At 42.1% G+C, this 22,918-nt stretch overlaps 1 protein-coding gene across 1 annotated transcript in view; it reads left to right on the plus strand.

Moving 5' to 3' along the window:
- The window catches only part of LOC147890017 (putative inactive purple acid phosphatase 27), a 54,622-nt gene extending 33,687 nt beyond the window's left edge, over nucleotides 1-20,935 (plus strand). The window contains exons 9-13 of the mRNA XM_087390638.1: nucleotides 15,538-15,605; nucleotides 16,106-16,217; nucleotides 16,332-16,520; nucleotides 16,670-16,750; nucleotides 20,698-20,935. Coding sequence (XP_087246764.1) covers nucleotides 15,538-15,605; nucleotides 16,106-16,217; nucleotides 16,332-16,520; nucleotides 16,670-16,750; nucleotides 20,698-20,751 — 504 coding nt within the window. The 3' untranslated portion in view covers nucleotides 20,752-20,935. The remainder of the gene's footprint in view (nucleotides 1-15,537; nucleotides 15,606-16,105; nucleotides 16,218-16,331; nucleotides 16,521-16,669; nucleotides 16,751-20,697) is intronic.
- The last annotated feature ends 1,983 nt before the right edge of the window (nucleotides 20,936-22,918 follow it).

Here is a 22,918-nt window from a genome sequence, read left to right on the forward strand (position 1 = left end):
AAGAACTAACTATGGTTGAGTCAGTGTGACTCACCTTATTCACCTACTCACACAACAGGAACAATAACCGAGAGCTTGATTCCCAACACTCCCCCTCAAGCTCAAGTAGGGAGCATAACACCAAGTAGCTCTCTAAAGCATGTAAACTTATCTGTACCCAATGACTTGGTAAAGATATCTACAACCTGATCTTCAGTCTTCACATGTATGAGATCAATCTTCTTTGATAACACCATCTCTCTGATGAAATGGTAGTGTACCTCAATATGCTTAGTTCTAGCATGATAAACCGAATTACTTGCCAACTGCACACTACTCATGTTATCACAATAAAGTCTGATTGGGTTTTCCACATGCAGTCCCAAATCGTGCAAAAGCTTCTGAAGCCAAGCAATCTCACATGCAGCCAATGTTGCACCTCTGTACTCTGCTTCTGTACTAGACAATGCCACTGTGGGTTGCTTTTTACTACTCCAACTTACCATTGCACTACCAAGGCTGAATGCATAACCAGTGGTGGATCTCCTGTCATAGGCACATCTTGCCCAATTTGCATCTGTGTATCCAACCAGTTCTATATCCTTTCCATACTCATAAAAGAGTTCATACTGATATGTTGCCTTGACATAGCACATAATCCTCCTCACTGCATCCAAGTGAGGCTTCTGTGGCTTCTGCATAAACTGACTAATGAGTCCCACAGCATATGCCAAATCAGGCCTAGTGATTGTAAAATATATCAAGCTACCAACCATCTGCTTGTACATGGTAATGTCCTCAATTTCAGCTCTAGAATCAGCCATAATCTTCAAGTTTTGATCCAAGGGGATATCCATTGGTTTGCAATCCTTTATGCCAAACTTCTCCAGCATATTTAAGACATACTGCCTCTGCATAAGCCAAATGCCATCTGGTGTTCTCAACACCTCTATGCCAAGAAAGAACTTCAAGTCCCCTAGATCCTTCATATCAAAATCTATTTTCAGCTTGCTCTTAATTTCAGCAATGCCATCATCATCACTATCAGTCAGAATCAGATCATCAACATAAATCACAATCACAACATATCCAACAATTGTCTTCTTTGTGAACAGTGAATGATCAGCCTTCCCAACTGCAAAACCAAGCTCCTGCAGGTATCTACTGATCCTTTCATTCCATGCTCTAGGTGCTTGCTTCAGCCCATAGAGAGCTTTCTTCAACCTGCAAACATAGTTGGGATAGTGAGGGTGCACATAACCCTCGGGCTGAACCATATAGACTTCCTCCAACAAGTCACCATTTAGGAAAGCATTCTTGACATCCATTTGCTGCAATTTCCAGCCATTTGCAGCAGCCAATGCTATGACAGTTCTCACAGTTGCCATCTTGGCAACAGGGCTGAAAGTTTCCTCATAATCTAGCCCATACTGCTGTGCATACCCTTTGGCAACCAGCCTTTCTTTATACCTTTCCACTGATCCGTCAGACTTGCATTTTACTTTGTAGACCCATTTGCAACCAATAGGATTCTTGCCTTTAGGCAACTCCACCAAATCCCAAGTCTGATTAGTGGCAAGGGCATCCATCTCCTCATCCATGGCATTCCGCCAATGACCATGTTGCACAGCCTCACCAAAGATAGTTGGCTCAGTATGCCCCATAACTTTTGTCATATATGCATATTGCCGAGTAGCATAACCACTATAAGTTAACCTGTCAACAGGATACCTGACTCTCAGTGACCACCTCACTGGAGTGCCTGACTCTCCTCGTTCATGAGGAGGTATGTACCTGCTTCCCTTGACTCCAGGTGTAGACACAGATGGTATACCCAGCTCACTATCCAAACTGTCACTACATGACGAATCATAGCCACAATTTGATGGCCCAGGGACATCATTTTCAGCTTGCGAAAGCACCTCAACAACCTTGGCTTTTCCTTTATCTCTCCCCCTCACTGACATAGCAGTGTCAGTGGAATTGCGTAACCTGCCAGACCAAGGATTCATTGTAGTAGAACCAGTAGATGTAGGCGCAGATATGGATGTACTAATGTGCTTATTTTTATCATATGCATGACCTGCAGATGCATCATTTGGAACAGCCACTTTCGGCTTGCCATACCAAGATTCCAGCTCATCAAAAACAACATCCGGACTCACCATAGTCTTCTTGGTCGATGGGTTGTAGCATTTGTAACCCTTCCGGTTCTGTGCATAGCCAATAAACACACATCTTTCAGCTTTGGGATCCAACTTCTGTCTCTTTTCATCTGGTATATGCACAAATGCCAAACTTCCAAACACTTTAAGATGACGGATATCAGGCCTCTGCCTATACAACTAACATGGCTCTTGCAGCCTCCACAAGAACTCTGTTCTTCTGCTCAGCCACTCCATTTTGTTGAGGGTATGAGGGCATGTCAACTCTCTCCGTATCCCATTATAGGCCAGGAAATCATCAAAGGCATTAGATACATATTCACCCCCATTATTTGACCACAAGTAGGTAATGTATGCATTAAACTCCTTCTCAACCACTTTCTTGAAATTTTTGAATACTGGCAACACCTCATCCTTGTGCTTCAAAAAATATAGCCATGTATACCGGCTGAAATCATCAATAAATGTAACATAATATGACGAGCCTCCCATTGAGGTAGTGTGTGCGGGAGCCCAGACATCAGAGTGAATCAACCGCAAAGGTCTACTATTCTCCCGCAGATGCTTAGTGAATGGCAACCTTGATTGTTTTCCAAACTGGCATGCAGAACAAACATGCTCTATAGCAGTATACTTGAACTTTGGCAAGCCATCGACAATGCCTCTTTGTTGCATATTTTTCAGCCTCTGAATATTGATATGACCAACCCTTTTGTGCCAAATTTCCAAATCAGAGACAACACCCGTACCATGGGTAAACATGGTAGCCTTTAGTTCCGGCATGCCTGCATCTAAAGTAAACATTCTTCCTTGCCTTTTCCCTTTTGCAATCAACTTGCAGCCATTACCAAACTCCTCAATGAAGCATCCATCCTTATTAAACCGGACTTGCAAGTTCTGCTGAGCCATTTGTCCAATAGACAACAAGTTCTTGGTGATCGAAGGCACATGCAACACTTCACATAGCTTCTTGGTCTGACCATCATGCATGACCAGAGGCACAACACCCTTGTGTGTAATGTCATGATGTGTATCATCTCCTGTGCAAACATAACCATGCACACCAGGAGTCATCTCATCAAACCACTCTCCCTGTGGTGTCATGTGATTAGATGCTCTTGAATCAATATACCATATATCATCCAAGCCACCATCAGTAGGCTTATGATCCTGCACATGCATCATAGCAAATAGCTAATCTGAGGATGTCTCATGCGCATGCCTAGAAGAGGCAAAATAACCATGCTGATTTGCCTTTCCTCTTTGATTTGCTTGCTTCTTGAAATAGTCTCTGGCAATATGGCCAACCTTGCCACAGTAATGACATGTCTTATCACTATTAGGATTATGCATTGTTTGTTGCGGTTGCTGCCAAGTACCTCTACCATGAGAAGCACCTCTTCCCCTTCCTCTAAAGGCTCTACCTCCTCTCTGAGGTGACTGACTAGGGGTTTTAGGGACATGCCTGCCATCATCTATACCACGAAATGAACCTCGGTGTCGTCCACCACGGCCTCTCTGATCAGAGTAGAACACTGCATCACTATTCCTTGAGCTACTAAGCTTCACTTTCTCATGGATCAAAAGAGCAACCAGCTCATTGAAATCCGGCATATTCTGCCTCACAGAAATAGAAGTGTTAAATGACTTATATTCGGGACCAAGTCCATTCAGAGTGACAGCAACCATGTCATCATCATCCACAGGAGCATCAATAGAGGCCAATTGATCAGCTATAGTTTTGATATCAGTCACATATTCCTGTATCGTTCTTCCCCTTCTTGACATATTGTTAAATTTCTGTTCAACTGTATCTTTCTAGCACTTGTTGTGGTGCCATAATACCTCGTCAAGATATCCCAGGCATTCTTGGGAGATGTGCAACTCATAATCTGCATGACCATGGCATCCGAAATACAAAGAGAAAGCCAATGTAGCATCTTCCGTGCCTCTCTAGCCAAGCCTTGTGGCTCTTAATTTGATCCTGAGTAGGATTCTTGATTGGCATGTCAAGCTTTGCCTCATCACCAGTAATGAGATCCCAATACCCTTAAATTTTCCATCCGAAACTTCCAAATGGCATAATTATGTTGATTCAACTTCTCTCCAACAATCTGTGTAATGTTGTCACTGCCACTAGCATTAGCCATGGTTTTCAACAGCAGATTTCTGTAACTTTTTGCTGTTTTGTACAGTCAATAACTTTCGCACGTTACCTCAGATGCAAAAACTATCAATGAACAAATTGTAGCCAATCCACAGGTCTACAACTTTCCAGTTTAGTGCAGGTCCGAATTCCGTAAGGTTTCATTGTTATTTGTTGCTAAAAACAGGCACTTGCACACTTTTGACAGCAGTCTGGAAACTTCCAGTTACTAGTTCAATGAATCAACTGGACTCAAAATGCCACTATGCTACTATCAGTGCCAAGGCATAGCATCTGTCAAGCTACTTGACATTAACATCCAACCACTGGGCATCCAAATACCATCACATATATCCATGAACATTGCAATATCATGCCTGCAACTTTGGGGTGCTGGAAAAGGAAGAAAGCAAGTCGTATATCACTTTTGAAGTCTCCAAAAGCTGTCCAGGATTTTAAAAAACGAGATCTACAAGCTGAAGGTCCTCCTCACTTGATAGGAGATTTTTTCGAGACACAAACAATCTCCAGAGAGCTGGGCGATGAGGTTTGGAGAGACGTTTCACAAACAACCTCCAGAGAGCTGGGCGATGAGGTTTGGAGAGATGTTTTTGCTGCTTACTACTATATATACCTCTTGCTTGGCTCAAACCAAGTAGTAGTTGTCCAGAAAAAGAGATCAGCTCCGTTCTATCACACCCAAACAATAAAAACGAGTTGTGTTTTGTCAAAATACATCTCCCACGAGCAACCTATGGGTAATAGCGATCTCCCCTTAGCAAGAAGACATCAAGTGGACAACTCCCAAGCCAAACAGAAGCTGGAAATTGCTACTTCAGTCCAAAAAACGAGATATTTTCTCATCACTTCGAAGCTTCAAAGTAGGAGAAGCACGCTTACAAGCTTCCACAAGTAGCGGGCAACTAGAAGGCAAGGAATGGTAGCTGTGATACCATATTAAGAAAAGCAAGAAGAGAGATATAGGAAGCAACCAGGAGGGAGCAACAGTCTCCTCCATAATCCGCTCATATTCACCCTATACAATACTAATGAACACTACTAAGGTCAACACCCATACATAGTAGATAAGAACTAACTATGGTTGAGTCAATGTGACTCACCTTAGCACCTACTCACACAACAGGAACAATAACCGAGAGCTTGATTCCCAACAATCATTAATCTAGGTTTGACACTAATTAGAATAATTAGTGAAAATGATTGCAAATGTGATTATGAGTGGAGTGCATCATTGTAAATACCACGGGTATGAATTATAAATACCTTGGTATAGAGATAGAATGGTTTGGGAGATATATTATTTGCTTCGTAATTGGGAAATAGAAATGAGTCATATATTTAGAGTGGACCAAAAGCCTACACGGACTTAATAATGTACTAACATAATAGGGAGTGCACATGGAGAGCATGTGGAGGGCATGTGGAAAAGTGTGGAGGAGTGTGGAGTCAAAAGGAATCCTTTTAGAATTCTTATGTGGAATGTAGAGGATGTTGACATGTGGAAAAGAGGAGGGTCCTCTTGGGCTCCATGTGGAAGGACTATTGATTTTTATACTCAAAAGGATAAAGAAGCATCTTGTGATGGGACACTTGTGAAAATTCTCCTCATGCCCTTATGTCACGAAGAGGTGAAAGAATCTACTGCCAACAAATGTAACAGGGCGAAGGAAGGTGAGAATTGCACTATAAAAGAAGCCCCTCCCCTCTCTCTCAAGCATCTCATTTTCTTATTGTAGCCTTGCCGTTGCCTTGTATCTAGCTCCTTCTATGCCTCTTCTTTCCCTTGAGCCTTAGCCTCTCTTCTTTGTAGTTCTCTCCCATTGAGAAGCTTTCCTGGCTTCCAGAACCAAGATCTTCCCTTCTTTTCCCATTTTCTCATATTTTTTCCCTCTTCGATCGGGAGCTTCGTTGGTGCTAATGTATGGCTTGTTTTGAGATATGTTTTGAAGGGATTCTCTACCCTTTAGGGCGACCTCAGTCCAATATGTACTGTGGAAGCAACCCCTTCAATAAGAGAAATCGTTGCCTTTTCCTATTGCTCAAGTCGCTTCTGGACTGTTTTTGTCCCCTGTCGTAAAACGGCCATAACTTTTTGCTCCCTACTTTGTTTTGATCGAAACCTATATCAAAATCTTCATCTCTTTGAGCTCTATCCATTTATGTCTTTACTTCCATGTTTTGATTACTGAGAAAATGTTACAGTGTGCAGAACCGTTTATGTCTTTACTTCCATGTTCTGATTACTGAGAAAATGTTGCAGTGTGTAGAACAGGGTAGACTTGGATTTGGGACAGTTTTGGAGTCTGTTACTAAAATGGTCCTAAGTTCTCATCTCTTGTTCCATTTTTCGTGAACTATATGTCAACATTCTTGTCTTTTCAAACCCTACAAGCATGTGTTCTTTGTTTTGGGTTTTGAGGGTCAAAGGAAGAGCTATTCCCATGCTATCGTAGCTGTATTTTTATTTTCAATAGTTGTGGGTTCTCTTGTGTTGAGCTTTATTAAAATGATGCGACCCAACAACCCCATACATCAGAATGAGCTCTACCAATTCAGCCCCTTCACTTCCATCCATGTAGTTCTTAGTATGAAAATGTTCTTCCAATAGAGGCTTGCTCTTACATTCGGCGTCAAACACTTGGCAGAAATTAATGCTTGCCCTCAACCTTTCCCCTTTCCCATGTTGAACTATGATCTCACCTTTGATGTTTATATCTTTATCTTGCTTTGATTCATCTATTTTCCTTTCCCTCTTATTCTTTTGACTCTAAGAAGTGACTAGAATTAAGCCCCAAATTCTGTGTCACACCACCTATACTTGAGATGCATTTTCATAGTCCCAATTTTAACATGAAACCAACAGCACATACATGATTGAGCAAAGGGCAGGCTTCTTTAGCAAGGCGAGAGATAGTGTTTCCACGCACACTTTCAACGTGTTTCTAGGCAATGGATGTAACCGGCCTTAGAAGACTAAGGGCAGTGTATCTATCTCTACTATCTCACAAAGATGAAAATACAGCCCACTTAATTGATCCTCCTCCAAAGTATGTAGGCTGAACCACATTCTGTGGTTGGGCTTGCTGCCCTTGCTGCACATTCTGAGCATTGCTACCATGCTCATTCCCATTTGGTCCCTGCCTTTGTGGCACTGCAAGTGGCTGTACCACTGGTGTCGGTGGCTCTGGTAGTGACTGTCCCACATGCATCTGTGGACCCTGAATGGGTTGTGCCTTTGCTCTTGGTATCAAAGCTGGATTATGCACAATCTCAGCAAAGCTCTGAGTGAGCTGAGTCAAAACTTGCAACACAGAAGCCATCTGTGTTTGCATTACTGCCATAGCATTTGCTTGCACACTTGGGTCAACACCCAATGCAACTGTACCCATAGGATTTTGCATTTGTGGAGCTGGCTGCCCCAATGCATCAACTTGAACATTCTGCCCTTCATGGGTTGCATTTTTGCACTCTTATTCCGGGGTGTGCTCCCCTTATCTGTGGCTTTGGGTCAGACTCTGAGTTTGCATCATAACCAAGCCTGATATTATCCATATCCAAAAGCAATGGATTGCTGTACCAAAATCAGCAAAGGCTTTCTCTATCCAAGCTGCCCAGGGACTCCTCTGGATGATTTGACGAGGGTCGCAGCAACGGAACCATTGTAACCAACCTTAGAACACTAAGGGCAGTGTATCTGTCTCTACTATCTCACAAAGATGCAAATACAGCCAACTTAATTGATTGCCTTTGTTCATAAACAAAACTCAAAGCATAGAACTTCACTGCACTAAATCATGGAACCATTCAAAACAAGGGAGGCTAGAATGCCCCTACTGAGAAACATAGAGAGTGACACCTGTTGGCCCCAACACTTGGCGCCCCTTGCGGTATTCATTTAAACTGGTTAGCTCAAAGATACAAAGGGACTCCCTTAAAGAGCTCACCCGCAAGTGCAACTCAGTACAAGGCCAACCCGTGGCTGTGCTAGTGACCAATTCCCAGTGCTATTACCTTGGTTCCTTTCAGCCGACATGCATAATCACAAGTAGACCAGTCTGACAACATGCCAAGCAATGCATTATCCATTTCCAAGCCATTACCGAGCCCAAGGCCAACCACTGGATCCCCAGAAAGAGAGTATCACAACCAGTGTCCCAATCCTCTCCCGGGCCAGCGGCAGGGCATCCAACCTAGCAGGAACTCAGTAAGAATATCTGTAGCAGAGAGTAGAAAGCGAAGATGAGAATTCAGCCAACAAAAAGAGCCTGTTTCATCCCGAAACAGCTCTAGAAGTAGGATGAGAAGCGGACGGCAAACTATGGTAGGAGAGAGCACTAGAAAAGATGAGAGAAGTGCGTCCAACAAGCTGTAGCAGATCAGCCAAGAATGCGTCCACCAGAACAGAGTTTACAGCCCACAAACAGCTCCGTTTTCAGTGCGCCTTGCACCAGGCAAGAGCAGGAAGAGAGGCACCCATGAATATGGCTCCAGATGCAGAGAAGAAGAACTTCTGTCACGAAGAAAGTCGAAAACAGCTTCAAAAGTGGCCCCAAATAAAGGCGTCCAGGTCCCGGAAGCATGCCAACAACAGAGGGTCAAAGGGGAGAACTATCGCGAAGAAAGCACGAAATTCCACTTAAGCAAGCAAAGGGAGAGTTGCAGAAATCCACCATGAATGAATGAAGCTGCCTCTAGTAGGGGTGAAGTCTCAAATCAGCAAGGAAAGCCAAGGAAGGGCTCCAGGGAGTTCCAGGGACTTCCAGAGGTGACACAAGGCAAGCAGATAGGTTACCAGCAGACACCTAAGCAAAATGAGGCGTGGGATTTTAATGCCCCTAGGGGGTCAGGTGGCACACCATGACCCTATTGCAATGGAACCAATAACCCTATTTTGAAGGATGTCTAGGGGGTCAGTTTTTAAAGGATGACCCCATTGAACCAAACCAATGACCTTAGAAAATGAAACCACTCTAATAGCACGAGGAGTTGCACTTGTTGCACATAAAATCATAGGTACCTTTTGGGCATTAACTAGGGCCCCTAGCCTGGTACCCTAGGCCAAATTTCATGACAGTTAGTTTAGACACTTCACCATCACCACCACGTCCCCGTGACATACCCCCCTCTTGAAACAGCAAACAATCTTGTTTGCAGTCCCAAAATTACAGCAAATAGAAAAGGGTGTCACAATAGGCATAAAACAGCCCATAATCAATAGTACAACATGATATGTAGATACAACAGGATTGCAGACCCATCCGTATGGCAGTGTATCAACCAATTGGAGTGTCATGATCACTCATCATAGAAGTCTCATGGCAGAAACACTGTCAGCATCAGTGCCTCGGGTGAAACTGCAGTGTCACCAAGTGACCTGATATCCTGTGAGCCTGTCTGCACTGTGGGCGCGGAGGTGCTACCGCCCCCATGAGCATCCGGTAATGCTCCAGACATATGCTCTGCCGAACCGGCATGGGAGACTACCGCAGTAGGCTCGAGAGCAAATGCCTCAAGGTAGAGCTGTAAAATCTGAGGTGAATCTGCCAATTCACTCTCTTCCATCCAGATCGCATCGTTCACAGGATAGTTCTTGCACTTCACACGATAGCGTTTGGCCACTCTACCATTAACTTTCCGTTCCTTATGTCCCACAATCTGCTCAGGAATCAAGACCTTATCTTGCTCATCAACTTCAGGTTGCTCTTCAACTGGCATATCCTGTGGCACTTCTCCATGAAAAGGCTTCAGCAAGCTAACATGGAAAGCATTGTGGATGGTCCACTGCTCAGGTAGCTTCAGCCTATAAGCTACCTCATTGATCTTCTCAAGAACTTGAAAGGGGCCGTAGTACCTCATATTCAGCTTAGTGTACAGCTTTATCTTCCCTTTCTTGTTCCTAAGGCGTGGTTTAAGAAAACGCAGCCACACCCAATTACCTTCAGTGAAAACCAAGTCCCTGCGATACTTATCTGCAGCTCTTTTTTGTTTATCTTGGCTGCGTTGGAGGGCATACTTAACCTTTTCATAGGCTGCCCGCAAATCCTCCACATACTCATCTGCCACAAAAATTTTCTCCTTTGTATGCAAGATAGGAGGAACCTTCCTCGCTCCTTCCACTATTTCAAATGGTGCCTTACCCGTGGAAGAGTGCACTGTATTGTTGTATGCATACTCAATCAGTGGCAAGTACTGTTCCCACTTTGTTTTGTGCTCAGACACATAGCATCGGAGCAAATCCAAAGTTGTAGAATCTGCCTCTTTTGATTGACCATCAGACTGTGGATGATAAGAAGATGAAAACAGCAGTGAGGTTCCCATGTCTTCAAACAAACCTCTCCAGAACATGCTTGGATCTCTATCGCTCACGATAGACTTAGGCATCCCATGATACTTGAAAACAGATTTTAAGAACTCCTTTGCCATCTGCTTTGAAGTAATCTTCTTCCGTACTGGAATGAAATGAGCCATCTTGTTGAATCTACAATATGGAGAAGAGCTTGGCTGAATCAGGCCCTTCTGTAACAATTCATTCACCTGACACATGATCTCCTCTTGCTGTGCCGCACTCACCCTGTATGGTGGTCGGTTAGGTGGAGAACTGCCAGGAATGATATCAATGGTATGATCTTCTGGCCTCTCAGGAGGTAACTCCTCTGGGAGTTCATTTGAAAAACAATCTTGAAACTGAAATAAAAACTCAGTTTGCTGTTTTTCCAGCTTGGAAAAATCAGAGTTATCCTCATCAGGTTCTTTTTCTTTGACAAAAATCAAATACGTAGAAAGATGCTTTTTCATTACAAAGGAAATCGCCGAAGCAGATACAACTGGGACTGATTCTCCCTTCGAATTTACATCAATGACTTGGGTTTTACCCCTATAAGTCAAGGTAAGCTTCTTGTCATGTGTATCTATGATAGCATGCACATGGTACATCCAAGGCATCCCCAGCAAAACATCACACTCAGGTAAAGGCATCACATAGAAATCCTCATAGTCCACATATCCGTGAATGTGAATCCGTAGCTTCCGGGTTCCCTATGATAGGAGTGACAGGGGTACTAAAGCTCCGGATTAGCCATGTTGGCCTCACACAGAGGACCAATCTCCTTTGGTCGAAGACCCAACTTGGCTGCAAGTTCAGGAGTAATGAAATTTGCTTTGGCTCCTGAATCAAGGAAGTACAGACAATGCTGATCCCGTAGCTTGCACCATGCTCTGCACATCTCTGTCTTCTTCTCATCATGCTCACCCCCAATAATGTCAGGTATATGGCTAGCACTTGGCTTGGGCTTCTTGCCTCTGGGGTCCTCTCTATTGCCTTGATTAGTGTCAGCCCGAGTTGCTGCAGGTTCTTTCCTCGTCTTGTTAGGACAATCTGCTTACCTATGACCCGTCTCTTTGCAAAGAAAACACCTCCCTTCAGTAAACAACTTATTCCTCTCCTCAGGAGTGAGAGAAGAGGGCTGCTGTTTTCTCCTTTGTCGTGCCACAAACTTTGATTTAAGAGAGACTTTTCCAGCTTGCTGTGGTTTCTTTGGCTCCTCCTTGAAGTTGCTCTTGAAACCTAAGGCTTTGCCCTACGTGAGTGAGTAAGCTGTGTTGGCATTCTCTATCAACTATGACATGCTGGAAATATGTGTCTTAGTGCAATAGTCCTCAACTCTTTGGGAAGACCACAGCAATACTTTTCAGCTTGCTCTAAAATGGGGACAGTTCTGTAAGAGCTCACAGGTAGAAGCACATCCCAAAACTTCTTGTTGTAATGTTCAAGATTCCAGCATTCCCTAGCATTCAAGTTATGCCACTGAGTCATGACATCCACTTCGAAAGTAGTGGTGAGCCATGCGGCTGAGAATGCCTTTTTAAATTCAACCCATGCAGTAGGTGTTTGGCCCTGAAGGAGAAGGTTAGACCACCACTGCATGGCATTTCCCTTAAGGAATGTGGTTGCCCTTCCTGATTTTCGTAGACTTTTTGAAGTACCCTCCAGCAAAAGCCAAATCAAATTGCTGCAAGAAAATAAGAGCCTTCATTCTATCTGTATGGCCATTGAAGGTCTCAAACTTCACTGCTGCCCCCCATTCCTTGTAATCCTTCATCTTGAGCCTGGGCTCCAACTGATCATAGCCAAGGGGCTGCAAATAAAGGGGCTGCTGTCCTTGGGATCCTTCAGGAGCTTGAAGAACACCCCCCACAGCTGGGTTTGCAGGCACAGGTGGTGTTGGCTGAGTGTGTGACAATATAGGGCTGCCTCCCTGCAATCCAGGCTGTATCCCCACATTAGCATACAAAGAATTTGGGGCTGGCTGTGAGGTCATGGCCTGAAAAATGGATCCTCCTCCAAAATGTGTAGGCTGAACCACATACTGTGGTTGGGCTTGCTGCCCTTGCTGCACATTCTGAGCATTGCTACCATGCTCATTCCCATTTGGTCCCTGCCTCTGTGGCACTGCAAGTGGCTGTACCACGTGTAGGTGGCTCTGATAGTGGCTGTACCAGTGGTGTTGGTGGCTCTGGTAGTGGCTGTCCCACATGCATCTGTGGACCCTGAATTGGTTGTGCCTCTGCTCTTGGCATCAAAGCTGGACTATGCACAATCTCAGCAAAGCTCTGAGTGAGCTGAGTCAAAACTTGCAACACAGAAGCCATCTGTGTTTGCATTACTGCCATAGCATTTGCCTGCACACTTGGGTCAACACCCAATGCAATTGTATCCAAAGGATTTTGCATTTGTGGAGCTGGCTGCCCCAATGCATCAACTTGAACATTCTGCCCTTCATGGGCTGCATTTTGCACTCTTATTCCGGGGTGTGCTCCCCTTATCTGTGGCTCTGGGTCAGACTCTGAGTCTGCATCATAACCAAGCCTGATATTATCCATATCCAAAAGCAATGGATTGCTGTACCAAAATCAGCAAAGGCTTTCTCTATCCAAGCTGCCCAGGGATTCCTCTAGATGATTTGACGAGGGTCCCAGCAACGGAACCACTATAATCGGCCTTAGAACACTTAGAACACTAAGGGCAGTGTATCTATCTCTACTATCTCACAAAGATGAAAATACAGCCAACTTAATTGATTGCCTTTGTTCACAAACAAAACTTAAAGCATAGAACTTCACTGCATTGCATCATGGAACCATTCAAAACAAGGGAGGCTAGAATGCCCCTACTGAGAAACATAGAGAGTGATACCTGTTGGCCCCAACACTTGGCGCCCCTTGCAGTATTTATTTAAATTGGTTAGCTCAAAGATACAAAGGGACTCCCTTCAAGAGCTCACCCGCAGGTGCAACCCAGTACAAGGCCAACCCGTGGCTGTGCTAGTGACCAACTCCTAGTGCTATTACCTTGGTTCCTTTCAGCAGACATGCATAATCACAAGTAGACTAGTCTGATAGCATGCCAAGCAATGCATTACCCATTTCCAAGCCATTACCGAGCCCAAGGCCAACCACTGCACCCCCAAGAAGAGAGTATCATGACCAGTGTCCCAATCCTCTCTCGGGCCAACGGCAGGGCATCCAACCTAACAGGAACTCGGTTATCTTTGCCCCCAGTTCTTGTCATAATTTATGTAGCATTTTTTGCATCACTAATTCCTTGGCTTCACATGCACCTTCTGGTATTTCAGCAGCTATTATAACAATTAATTCCATCATTTCGTGCCCTCTTTGTGCCACCAAATGATTTGTGTGGCTTCCATCACCTTAGATGGTATCCTACTAGCATCCATCTTCTCAACTTTGTTGCCATGAATTGACATAATGCCTCCCGTTTGAGAGCTATCATACATTTCTCAGTGAGTAGAATGGGGTAGGGTGTCTGGGCCTTAACTCTAGCTCCCCTGTGAGAAAACGTTTATGTAAAATTTCTATTCTTTTCCAGTAGTCCTAGAGAGCCCGGTTTCCTAGGACGGATACCCATAAAGGATCATTGTTTGCACAAGCAGAGTGTCTAGAGACTTTCTCATTTCCCAATTCCATGGGTTTGCCTTCCTCCACTTATTTCGGGAGGTGCTTGCATGTCCTTCTTGCTCTTTGCGAAGAAGAGTACATCATTTGCATAAATAAGCAATAATAGAGCATATCCTACAATCTGGATGCCTTCTCTATTGTGTATTCTCATCCACTCTTCCAGATCGTCAATAAAGAGACAAAAAAGAGTTGGTGATAGGGGGCAGCCTTGCTTGACCCCTATGTCACTGCTTATGACAGCTTTTCCTTTGAAGCATAACCTATCCACAAGTGGCTGTGCTAATAAGGCTAACATCTTGTAGAATTGGTATGTGGCCTCTTTGAGTCCTTGAGGGACTTGAGGCTTGTCCAATCCGTTTTGAAGTATTTCTTGAAATCAAGCAGCAAAGAAAGCATCTTTCTTATGCCTTTGCCCAGTTGCTGATTTTTTGCTCAACGATAGTGCATTAGGCTTCTCACCATGATTGTACGATAGTTTTTTGCCATTTTTCTGTCTCCCCCCTTGTGGATCGGTTCAATCCTATTAAGCTGCCTTACTTCCAATAAGTACATAACTTTACCAGGTTGGTTCTTGTACCGACCCATACTTCCAATACCCAAACTTCAGGTATGTTACTGGAAGCAGAAAGTTCAGATTCCTTTCAGTACCCACTATTTAGATATTATCTGAAAATTTGTAACAACTTTATAAAATAACAGTAGAAATGAAAGTCACGATTTACTTCACAAGAATAAGCAAAGAACGTGAAATTCAGTTGAAAGATATAAGATTCAAAGATAAAACGTATAGCTTTCTTAGAAACAAAATATTATATGTTGTAATTCATGACCACCGAGTGTGGAGTTTGGATATGCTTCCTTTTTGTATCTGTAGCAGAGCTCCTATACTTGTCATAAGAATCTACTGCTCCTTTTGGCTTAACATACTTTGGGGACTGGTTGGTATTTTATAGGGATGCCATAGAATGTCAATTGTGCTATCCATGATAAAGTTTATATATTTCCATTTTGGTCTTGTGCAATCGCGTGCATTTTCTTGCAGTGTGATGTTTAAAAAACGATCACCCCCTACAAATTTTTATAGTCCATTCTCAGCTAGGGGGTGCAGTAATTCTCTGTTTTTTTACTGATTTGGAAGGTGTGTAGAATAAGCTTACTCGTTGAAGTTAATGGCTTTTCAAAATCTAGCAGAATGAGACATTGTGATAAGAGTAAAGTCCCTTCTGTGTTCTTTGGTTTCCTTTTGGACAGTACAACTGGATACAAAAAGATCTTGCTTCCGTGGATCGTCAGAAAACACCTTGGCTTATTTTCACAGGGTACCATCACTTCCCTTGCTATTAAAATTTTTAACAAAATTTCATTTATCTAGCAGTGCAGGAAGTGAGGAAAAAATGACTGCATTTTATTTCGCTTTCTGTATTGTCCTCTCCTTTGTCAAGCCCAATCTGCCCTAGTTGTCCTATATAACTTTACCATGTTGGTTCTAGCTTGCTTAGAAACAAAATATTTATGTTGTAATTCATAACCACTGAGAGTGGAAGTTTGCATATGCTTCCTTTCTGTATCTGTAGCAGTGCTCCTATACTTAAAATAATAATCTACTGCTCCTTTTGGCTCAATCCACTTTGGGGACTGATTGATATTTTGTAGGGATGTCATAGAATGTTAATCGTGCTATCCGTGATGAAGTTTATATTTTTCCATTTTGGTTTTGTGCAATCACGTGTATTTTGTTGCAGTGTGATGTTTAAAAAACAATCACCCCCTACAAATTTTAAGTCTTCATCTCCTTTTTCTGATAACTGATGTTGTGCAGCCATCGGCCACAATATTCATCAGTCAATGAAAACGGGGTTGTTAGTAGAATTATTCCTTCTGTAGATCCAGACTTTCCTCCAGCTATTGAGCCTCTTCTTTTGGAAGGCCAGGTATTAGAAACGTATTTTGACATTGTATTAGATTGCAGACAAAACCTGGGAACTGTATCAGAACAATATCTTTCAAATTAGGTTTGTATAGGTTTCCTAACAGTGTATCTGCAGGTGGATTTAGTGCTGTGGGGCCATGTGCACAATTATGAACGCACCTGTGCTGTTTATCAAGGAAGCTGCCTTCTTTTTCCATCTCAAGACAGTAGTGGAGTTGATACTTACCAAAGTAGCTCCTACCAGGCTCCTGTTCATGCTGTCATAGGCATGGCTGGTTTCTCCCTTGATGGTTTTGTTGACAACGTGAGTATAATTTGTATATCTCACTTCTGTTTAAGCAATTCTATAGAAGAGTTTCCCACGTGAAAATCTGAGAAGGATGAATGGTGATAGTAACAAGTATGATTCCAGAATAGTTTTGAGTAGTGCTCCAATGGCTTTGTTGGGTACAGCCAGGAAACTGGAGTTTGTCAAGGATCTCCAATTATGGCTATGCCAAAGTTGACGCAACTGCTAAAATGCTTTTTTTCCAGGTAAGAAATTCTTCTTTTGAAAGATATCTTATCTTTTTTTTTTTTAAGTTTGCGCTTTCAATAAGTAATGGTTTAGATGAGTTGGATTCTTGCTCTGAAACACCTTTTCAAGCCTGGCATGTTCTTCGCACTGTAATGGGCGCCCAAGGTGCTGGCTGCACTAGCGGCCTCTCCACGTGGTAGGCCCGTGTGAGGCGCGGCTTGCTTTGCTCACTGTACATCACTGGGCCTGTGCCACTTGCAGCCCTCCCTTTCTGACCTTTTATACATACTTTAAATGCACCTCCTTACCACATTTTAAATTTTGTGGACACATGGCAGCACACTGTTCTCCTTCCCCACTCTTGGTGGTTCTCTTTCCCAAATCCATGGTATTCCTTCCCCCTTTTTCAAATTGAAATCACTTTTTTCAAATTGAAACCACCTATGACCTAAGCATAGTAAATGCCACATGCCACCTCAACATACTATTGCCCCACACCTTCTAGCACTCTCATTGGTACACCTCAAATCCCTCTCTAATCCCTTGAAATTAGGAAAGACTAATTGGAGGCTCTTTTGAGACCCCAAATCTCCCCTAATGCAAGTACTTGAAAAGCAAAGTACTATTGACTATGGTCACCAAAAGTTTACAGATTAGAAATCCATGACGTTTTGGCTACTATGCTTCAAGATCCTAGCTCACTACCTAGATTGTTGCAAACAGCAACGTTAGGGGCTATACAACCAGTGGATGCCCTAAATCTGTAAAAAATGCATGGAGGCCATGCCTTAAATAAATGATGCTGCCTTTTGGCAGCCTTCCTAGATCTCTTTGTGCCTTGTGCCCATGTGGTTGGCAAGATGTAGATCATATGTTGATGAGGGTGGTTGCAGGCCAAATCTGCTACCTCCCTTTCACTACACTACAGCGCGCTACCCAGATATTATAGGCTATGATGCTAGCCATCGTCTCCCACGTGCCATCCTCTAAAGAGTACACCAGATTTTGGCGAGAGAAAGGGACTGAGTCTTGGATATCCAAGCGAGTGATACTCAAGCCATCCATCTTGTAGGTTAGACTGACCATCTTGATGCGAAAAGCATGTCGTCCCTATGCCAACCAAGTTGTCATGCCCTGAGTGATGTCTTGATGGTTACTTTGTGTTATGTCCACCATCTTTGAGGGAGCCTTGCTACATCCTCTTCCCTAGATAACTCCATAGGCAGTGAGCTATCGTCTCAAGATCCCCATCATTACAATAGTGAGAATTGTGTGCTACTCGTGTTGTTAAAGGGACCAACTACCCTATAGGGGTAGGTATGCTATTTGAGCCAATTCCGGGATGTAGCTTATTGGACCTCCTCTTCTTGATAGATTGCATCTAGAATCCTCACACCTTGCCATTGGCATGTGAAGGATCTAATAAATTCAAGGAAGGAATTTGAGCTTCATATTGATTGGCTCCATGAAGGAGTAAATTGCTTCCATGAATGTGTGAGTGCAAAGCGTTAATGTCATGTGTATTATCCATGGCTACACACGATATTGTTGCAGAAGCGAGATTTCCCAAGACTTGTGCTGTCCCACACAGTTTGTAAGATATATGCTACATGGTTATGCACAACGCTATGGAGAGATTACTATTGTTGCATGCGAGTATCAAAACTTGAAAAATGCTACTCGTCTTCACAAAGTTACCACGCCATCAGGATTGGGCTAATGCAGAGGAGATAGGTCAATCCTCATCAATAGAATTCGAGCTAAATTAAGTTTGGTCAAGGCCAAATGGGGATAAATCTTGTTACGTCATGTTGCCACCTCGCTTCCCACCAAAACCCAATCATTCACAAAGCTCAACCTCTTAAGTGACCATTTAGACTCCTCTTGGGAAGATCAAAAGTTTACTTGAGGAGCCATGTCTTAGCCTATGTCTCTACCATTATTCAAGGCAAAGGCCATAATTAGGACACACCATTGAATATATTTTATATTCTTAACTTGATTATTTGAGGAGACATCAATATTAGCTCCCAAGCATGTAAATAGCAATTTGAAGCTATTTTGGATCTAGGTTGAACCGTGTTTGAAGTGGTCTTAATTAAAAGATGAACAACAAAGACGGTTCTGTGGGTGTTTACAAATTGGTTTTTATCAATTTGGCATGACCAATGTGTCTCACAAACTATGATTTTCAACAATACTAGCTATTGCATTTGGAATTGCAAAGTCAATAACTCCCCAACCATGGTGTTGAAGGACAATGGAGATACTAGATGAGATGGCAATAACAGAAAGAAGAGCATATGACAAGGATTCTTGTTGCATGTTTCACACAATGTATGGGCATGGATAATGCATTTGATCTTCAAATATGTATGGATTCAACTTTTGACAATTTATGAGGGCAAAACATTGGCTAGCATGCCAAAGCTTAAGGGTACAATTGCCAACCATGAAGATGAAAGACGATGAACTAGTCATAAAAATACTTGATCATGATGAGCATTTTTAAAGACCAAAACTCTGAAACACAAAGTGTTTTTCTACTTTGGAAGATCCAGAATTCAGAAATAATACTAAGAAGCCCATCCCCAACGTGCGTTATAATTACACATTACATGTGCTACGCTTAGTGGCACTTCAGTTTAAGGAAAGCAGAAAGAGTGGACCCAACGGAAGAATGCAAGCTATGAACCCGCCGTTTCCCCATGACCCCCTTGCCCCCCACTAAAAAAGAAAAAGAAAAAGGGAAAGAACAAAGAGTTGACCTAATGAAGGTATGCACTTGGAGCCTTAGTGAGAGAATCCTTGCCCTCCATGCATGTTGGCCCAACGGAGATTCCTATCTGGCTAAAAAACTTGCCATTGCCACCTTGCAAAACAAAAAGCAGTTTCCACAATGACTGTTGAAAAGAATTCCTATATGATTCTTCGGCTAGTTGGCTAGCCGAACGCACGCAATAGTTGAAGTTGGCTCTCACTCTAGCAAGGAGGCATAAAGCTACCGAGCATAAAGCCCCTCTCGTCTTTGTTCTCATCTTCCCTCAGGGGCCCACCATTGACTCTCGCCTCCTATAAAAAAGACTTTATTCTCATCCGCTCTTGCCACCATTGACTTTTGCCCTCGAGGGACAACCATGGACTCCCTCATCTGTCTAGGGCTAGCATGCATGGCTGGTTCTTTCGGCTGTAACCAATTGCTCAACTCGGTGGAGGGCTAAGTAGAGCTTGGCATGTTGATTTGTAAAGCAATAACTATAGTCGAATAGGTGGTTACAATATTTGTCATTCTTCAAACAATAAACTGTCTCATTTGGGCATATGTTTTGTGGAGGGAGCATAATTAAAAGATTTACCAAGTGAGGATGAAAACAATTTCATTGAAAATTAGTAGCAAATAGGATGTTGAATTGTTATTGTGGGTTCCTTTTAAGTGTCTACTTCTTGCATACGCTTTTAAAAATAGAATCTCATAAAAAACATCTCTTGTCATATTAGGGAAATATTCTTTTTGGTCATGTGTTATTCTAATGCAACAATGTAGACACTTTGTGTGGCCCTTGTGATTTTAAAATGTATGCCTCAAACAATTTGGTTGTGTCTTGTAACTCCAAGCTATAGCCGTTCAACAATCAATTGTAGTTAGATCCAACGCTTACAACTAAAGCGTATTTATGGTGAAGCTTGTAATTAGGAGTCTAAGGGAGCATGTATAGAGTGTAGAGAATGTTAAATATTCATATCAAGAGAGGAAAATTACTAAATGTGAATGTCTTTAGATCTTTTCTTAAGTGGCGAAGATTAATTTTGTGTGAACTCATTAAGGAATCCTTTGTTTGCAAGGCCATTATATTTGTTAGCAGGAGAAGGAAAGTTACTTATTCCTTGTTTATATTAGGCAATAATACTCTAATGAAAATGTAATTTTAATAGCTCATAGTTTGTTTTGGTCCATTGTGTACAGTTTTTTGTTGTGGATGGTGGTGTCCAAGATTCCTTCAAAATACTGAAGCAATAAAATGGTAAATTTAATTGCAAAAATTATATTCCATGTCCATACAAGCAATGGAATGTGGAGAGCGTCAATCTTTAAAGCTAATGAATGTAATTTATCTTTTCCTTGCAAAATATGCTAGTTTCAAACATTCTCTTATAAATTTGTGTTGCATTCTTAGCCAAGAAAATCTCATATTTTCCCAACCCTTTAAAGCTAATGAATATAATTTGTGCAATTTCTTTTACTTGCAAAATAGCTTAGTTCCAAATATTTGTTTTATGAAGTTGGCAATATGTTCTTGGCCAAGAAAATGTGGCTCATTTTTGCTTAGTGTTGTAGGTTTGCTTTCAGGTCTCGACTTTTGAAGAATAACCTAGATATTAGTTGTTTTTTGTTAGGAGGTGATAGATACTTGGATTAGTTGTTTATGTTTCAGATTGGGACATAAAAGGACAAGTAAGGTTTCTTGAGGAGGTTGTGTTGTGTTCTTTTGGTACCTAGTTATTGTTCACAATAATGCATGTTGGCACATTGCTCTTGAAGAAGGAAATAAAACAAGGCATTAACGATATGAAAATATTATGGTTCATGCTTGAGATATGAAGACTTTGTTTTAACATCACACATGCATTTATATTAAGGCTCTAGCAGTATATGAATTATTTTTTGTTTAACATATTTACTCTGCCAACAATATCATAGTCTCTTTACCCTTTTAAAGAATACAATCCGCCCCCGCCTCCCCCCCCCTCCCCCACTTCCCCTCCTTAAGCTCACACATCTCTAGCTTATACATAATTGAATTTTTTATAATGACAGTTGTAGATTTGTATAGCTTGAAATCAGGTGTTTGTATATGTTTTATGGTTTCCTCTTTGATGACTTTGATTGTTTGCAACCTACCATAAATATTAAGTTTACTTTATTTAACAATCATGACATTTATTTGATAAATTTGTTGATTTGATCCTTAACTCTTTCATATTTATTTTCGGAATCCTAAACCTTTCACCTTGTTTCCTCTTGCTATCTATTTCTGTGTGTTTTTGTGCCCCCCCCCTCTCCCAAAACCACCCTTCCTCGAAAATTAAAAAACCAATGCATACACCCACCCTCTCCTCTCTCTTGTACTCAAGTGTTTGCTTTTCACGACTTGTGGTTGGTTGAGAATGTTATGTAGATGTTTTAAAATTCTAAACAAAAATCTTCTCGTTAAAACCTACAAATACATAGGTTTGGAGTTATTTTGGGAAATATAACCAAACTTGTGATATATGAAGATAAAAAATGTGTGTGTGTGTGTGTGTGTGTGTGTGTGTGTGTGTGTGTGTGTGAGAGAGAGAGAGAGAGAGAGAGAGAGAGAGAGATTTGGGGAAAGTAGATAGGTGAAAAGGAAAAACAAATAGATTTTTGGATGCTATAGTGATTAAGAAAGTTGCACCATTCTCACCATTTTTCTCCACGTGCAATTGTCTTGGCAAGATGATGCATTCTAAAGAAATTCCAAGTGCATGAATGCATGAGCGGAGGGAGACATCAAAATCTCGTTTTGCTTATTGAATAGGATTGATGTTCTTCTAGGTTGATATAAATATAAGGATTCCCTCTTTGTGCAACAATTTTGCTTTGTTAGAGTAAAACAATAGGCATCATTTGATATAGTTTTCCTTTAGTTTTTAATAATGGGTGTGAGTTTGTTCATCTAAGTTCTCTCTCTCTCTCTCTCTCTCTCTCTCTCTCTCTCTCTTTTGGTGTGCCTTACTCACATGTGTGCATGCAATTGTACATATGGTTGAACATGCACATGCATACATTTTGCAAATAGACCGTTAGCATTCTTTGTGGTGGCTTATTCTATCGGTCGCCAGCAAGGAGAAGGCTTTCACAAGGTTCTTGAAAGTCAATAGAATACACTTGAGGGCGAGGGAAGAACATGTAAGAAGCTTTGGAATGTGAGGGATAGAAGGGAAGTATGTACGTGGTAAAGCGAGAGGACTCTCTAAGGATTAGGTTCACAATAGGGGAGGGAAAGAAACCCTTACGATAGATATGGAGTAAGATTAGGGAAGGCAGACTAACTCTAGCGATATGGGACAGATGGGCCAAGCACTTTATCATAGAAGAAGCAAAATGTGCATAATCTTGACGTAGGTAGGGAGAGCATGTAGCATCAATGAGAAGGTCTCTA

The sequence above is a fragment of the Dipteris shenzhenensis genome, chromosome 19 (genome assembly GCF_047967505.1).
Source record: "Dipteris shenzhenensis isolate YYH24624 ecotype China chromosome 19, Dip_SZ_1.0, whole genome shotgun sequence".
NCBI lineage: Eukaryota > Viridiplantae > Streptophyta > Polypodiopsida > Gleicheniales > Dipteridaceae > Dipteris > Dipteris shenzhenensis.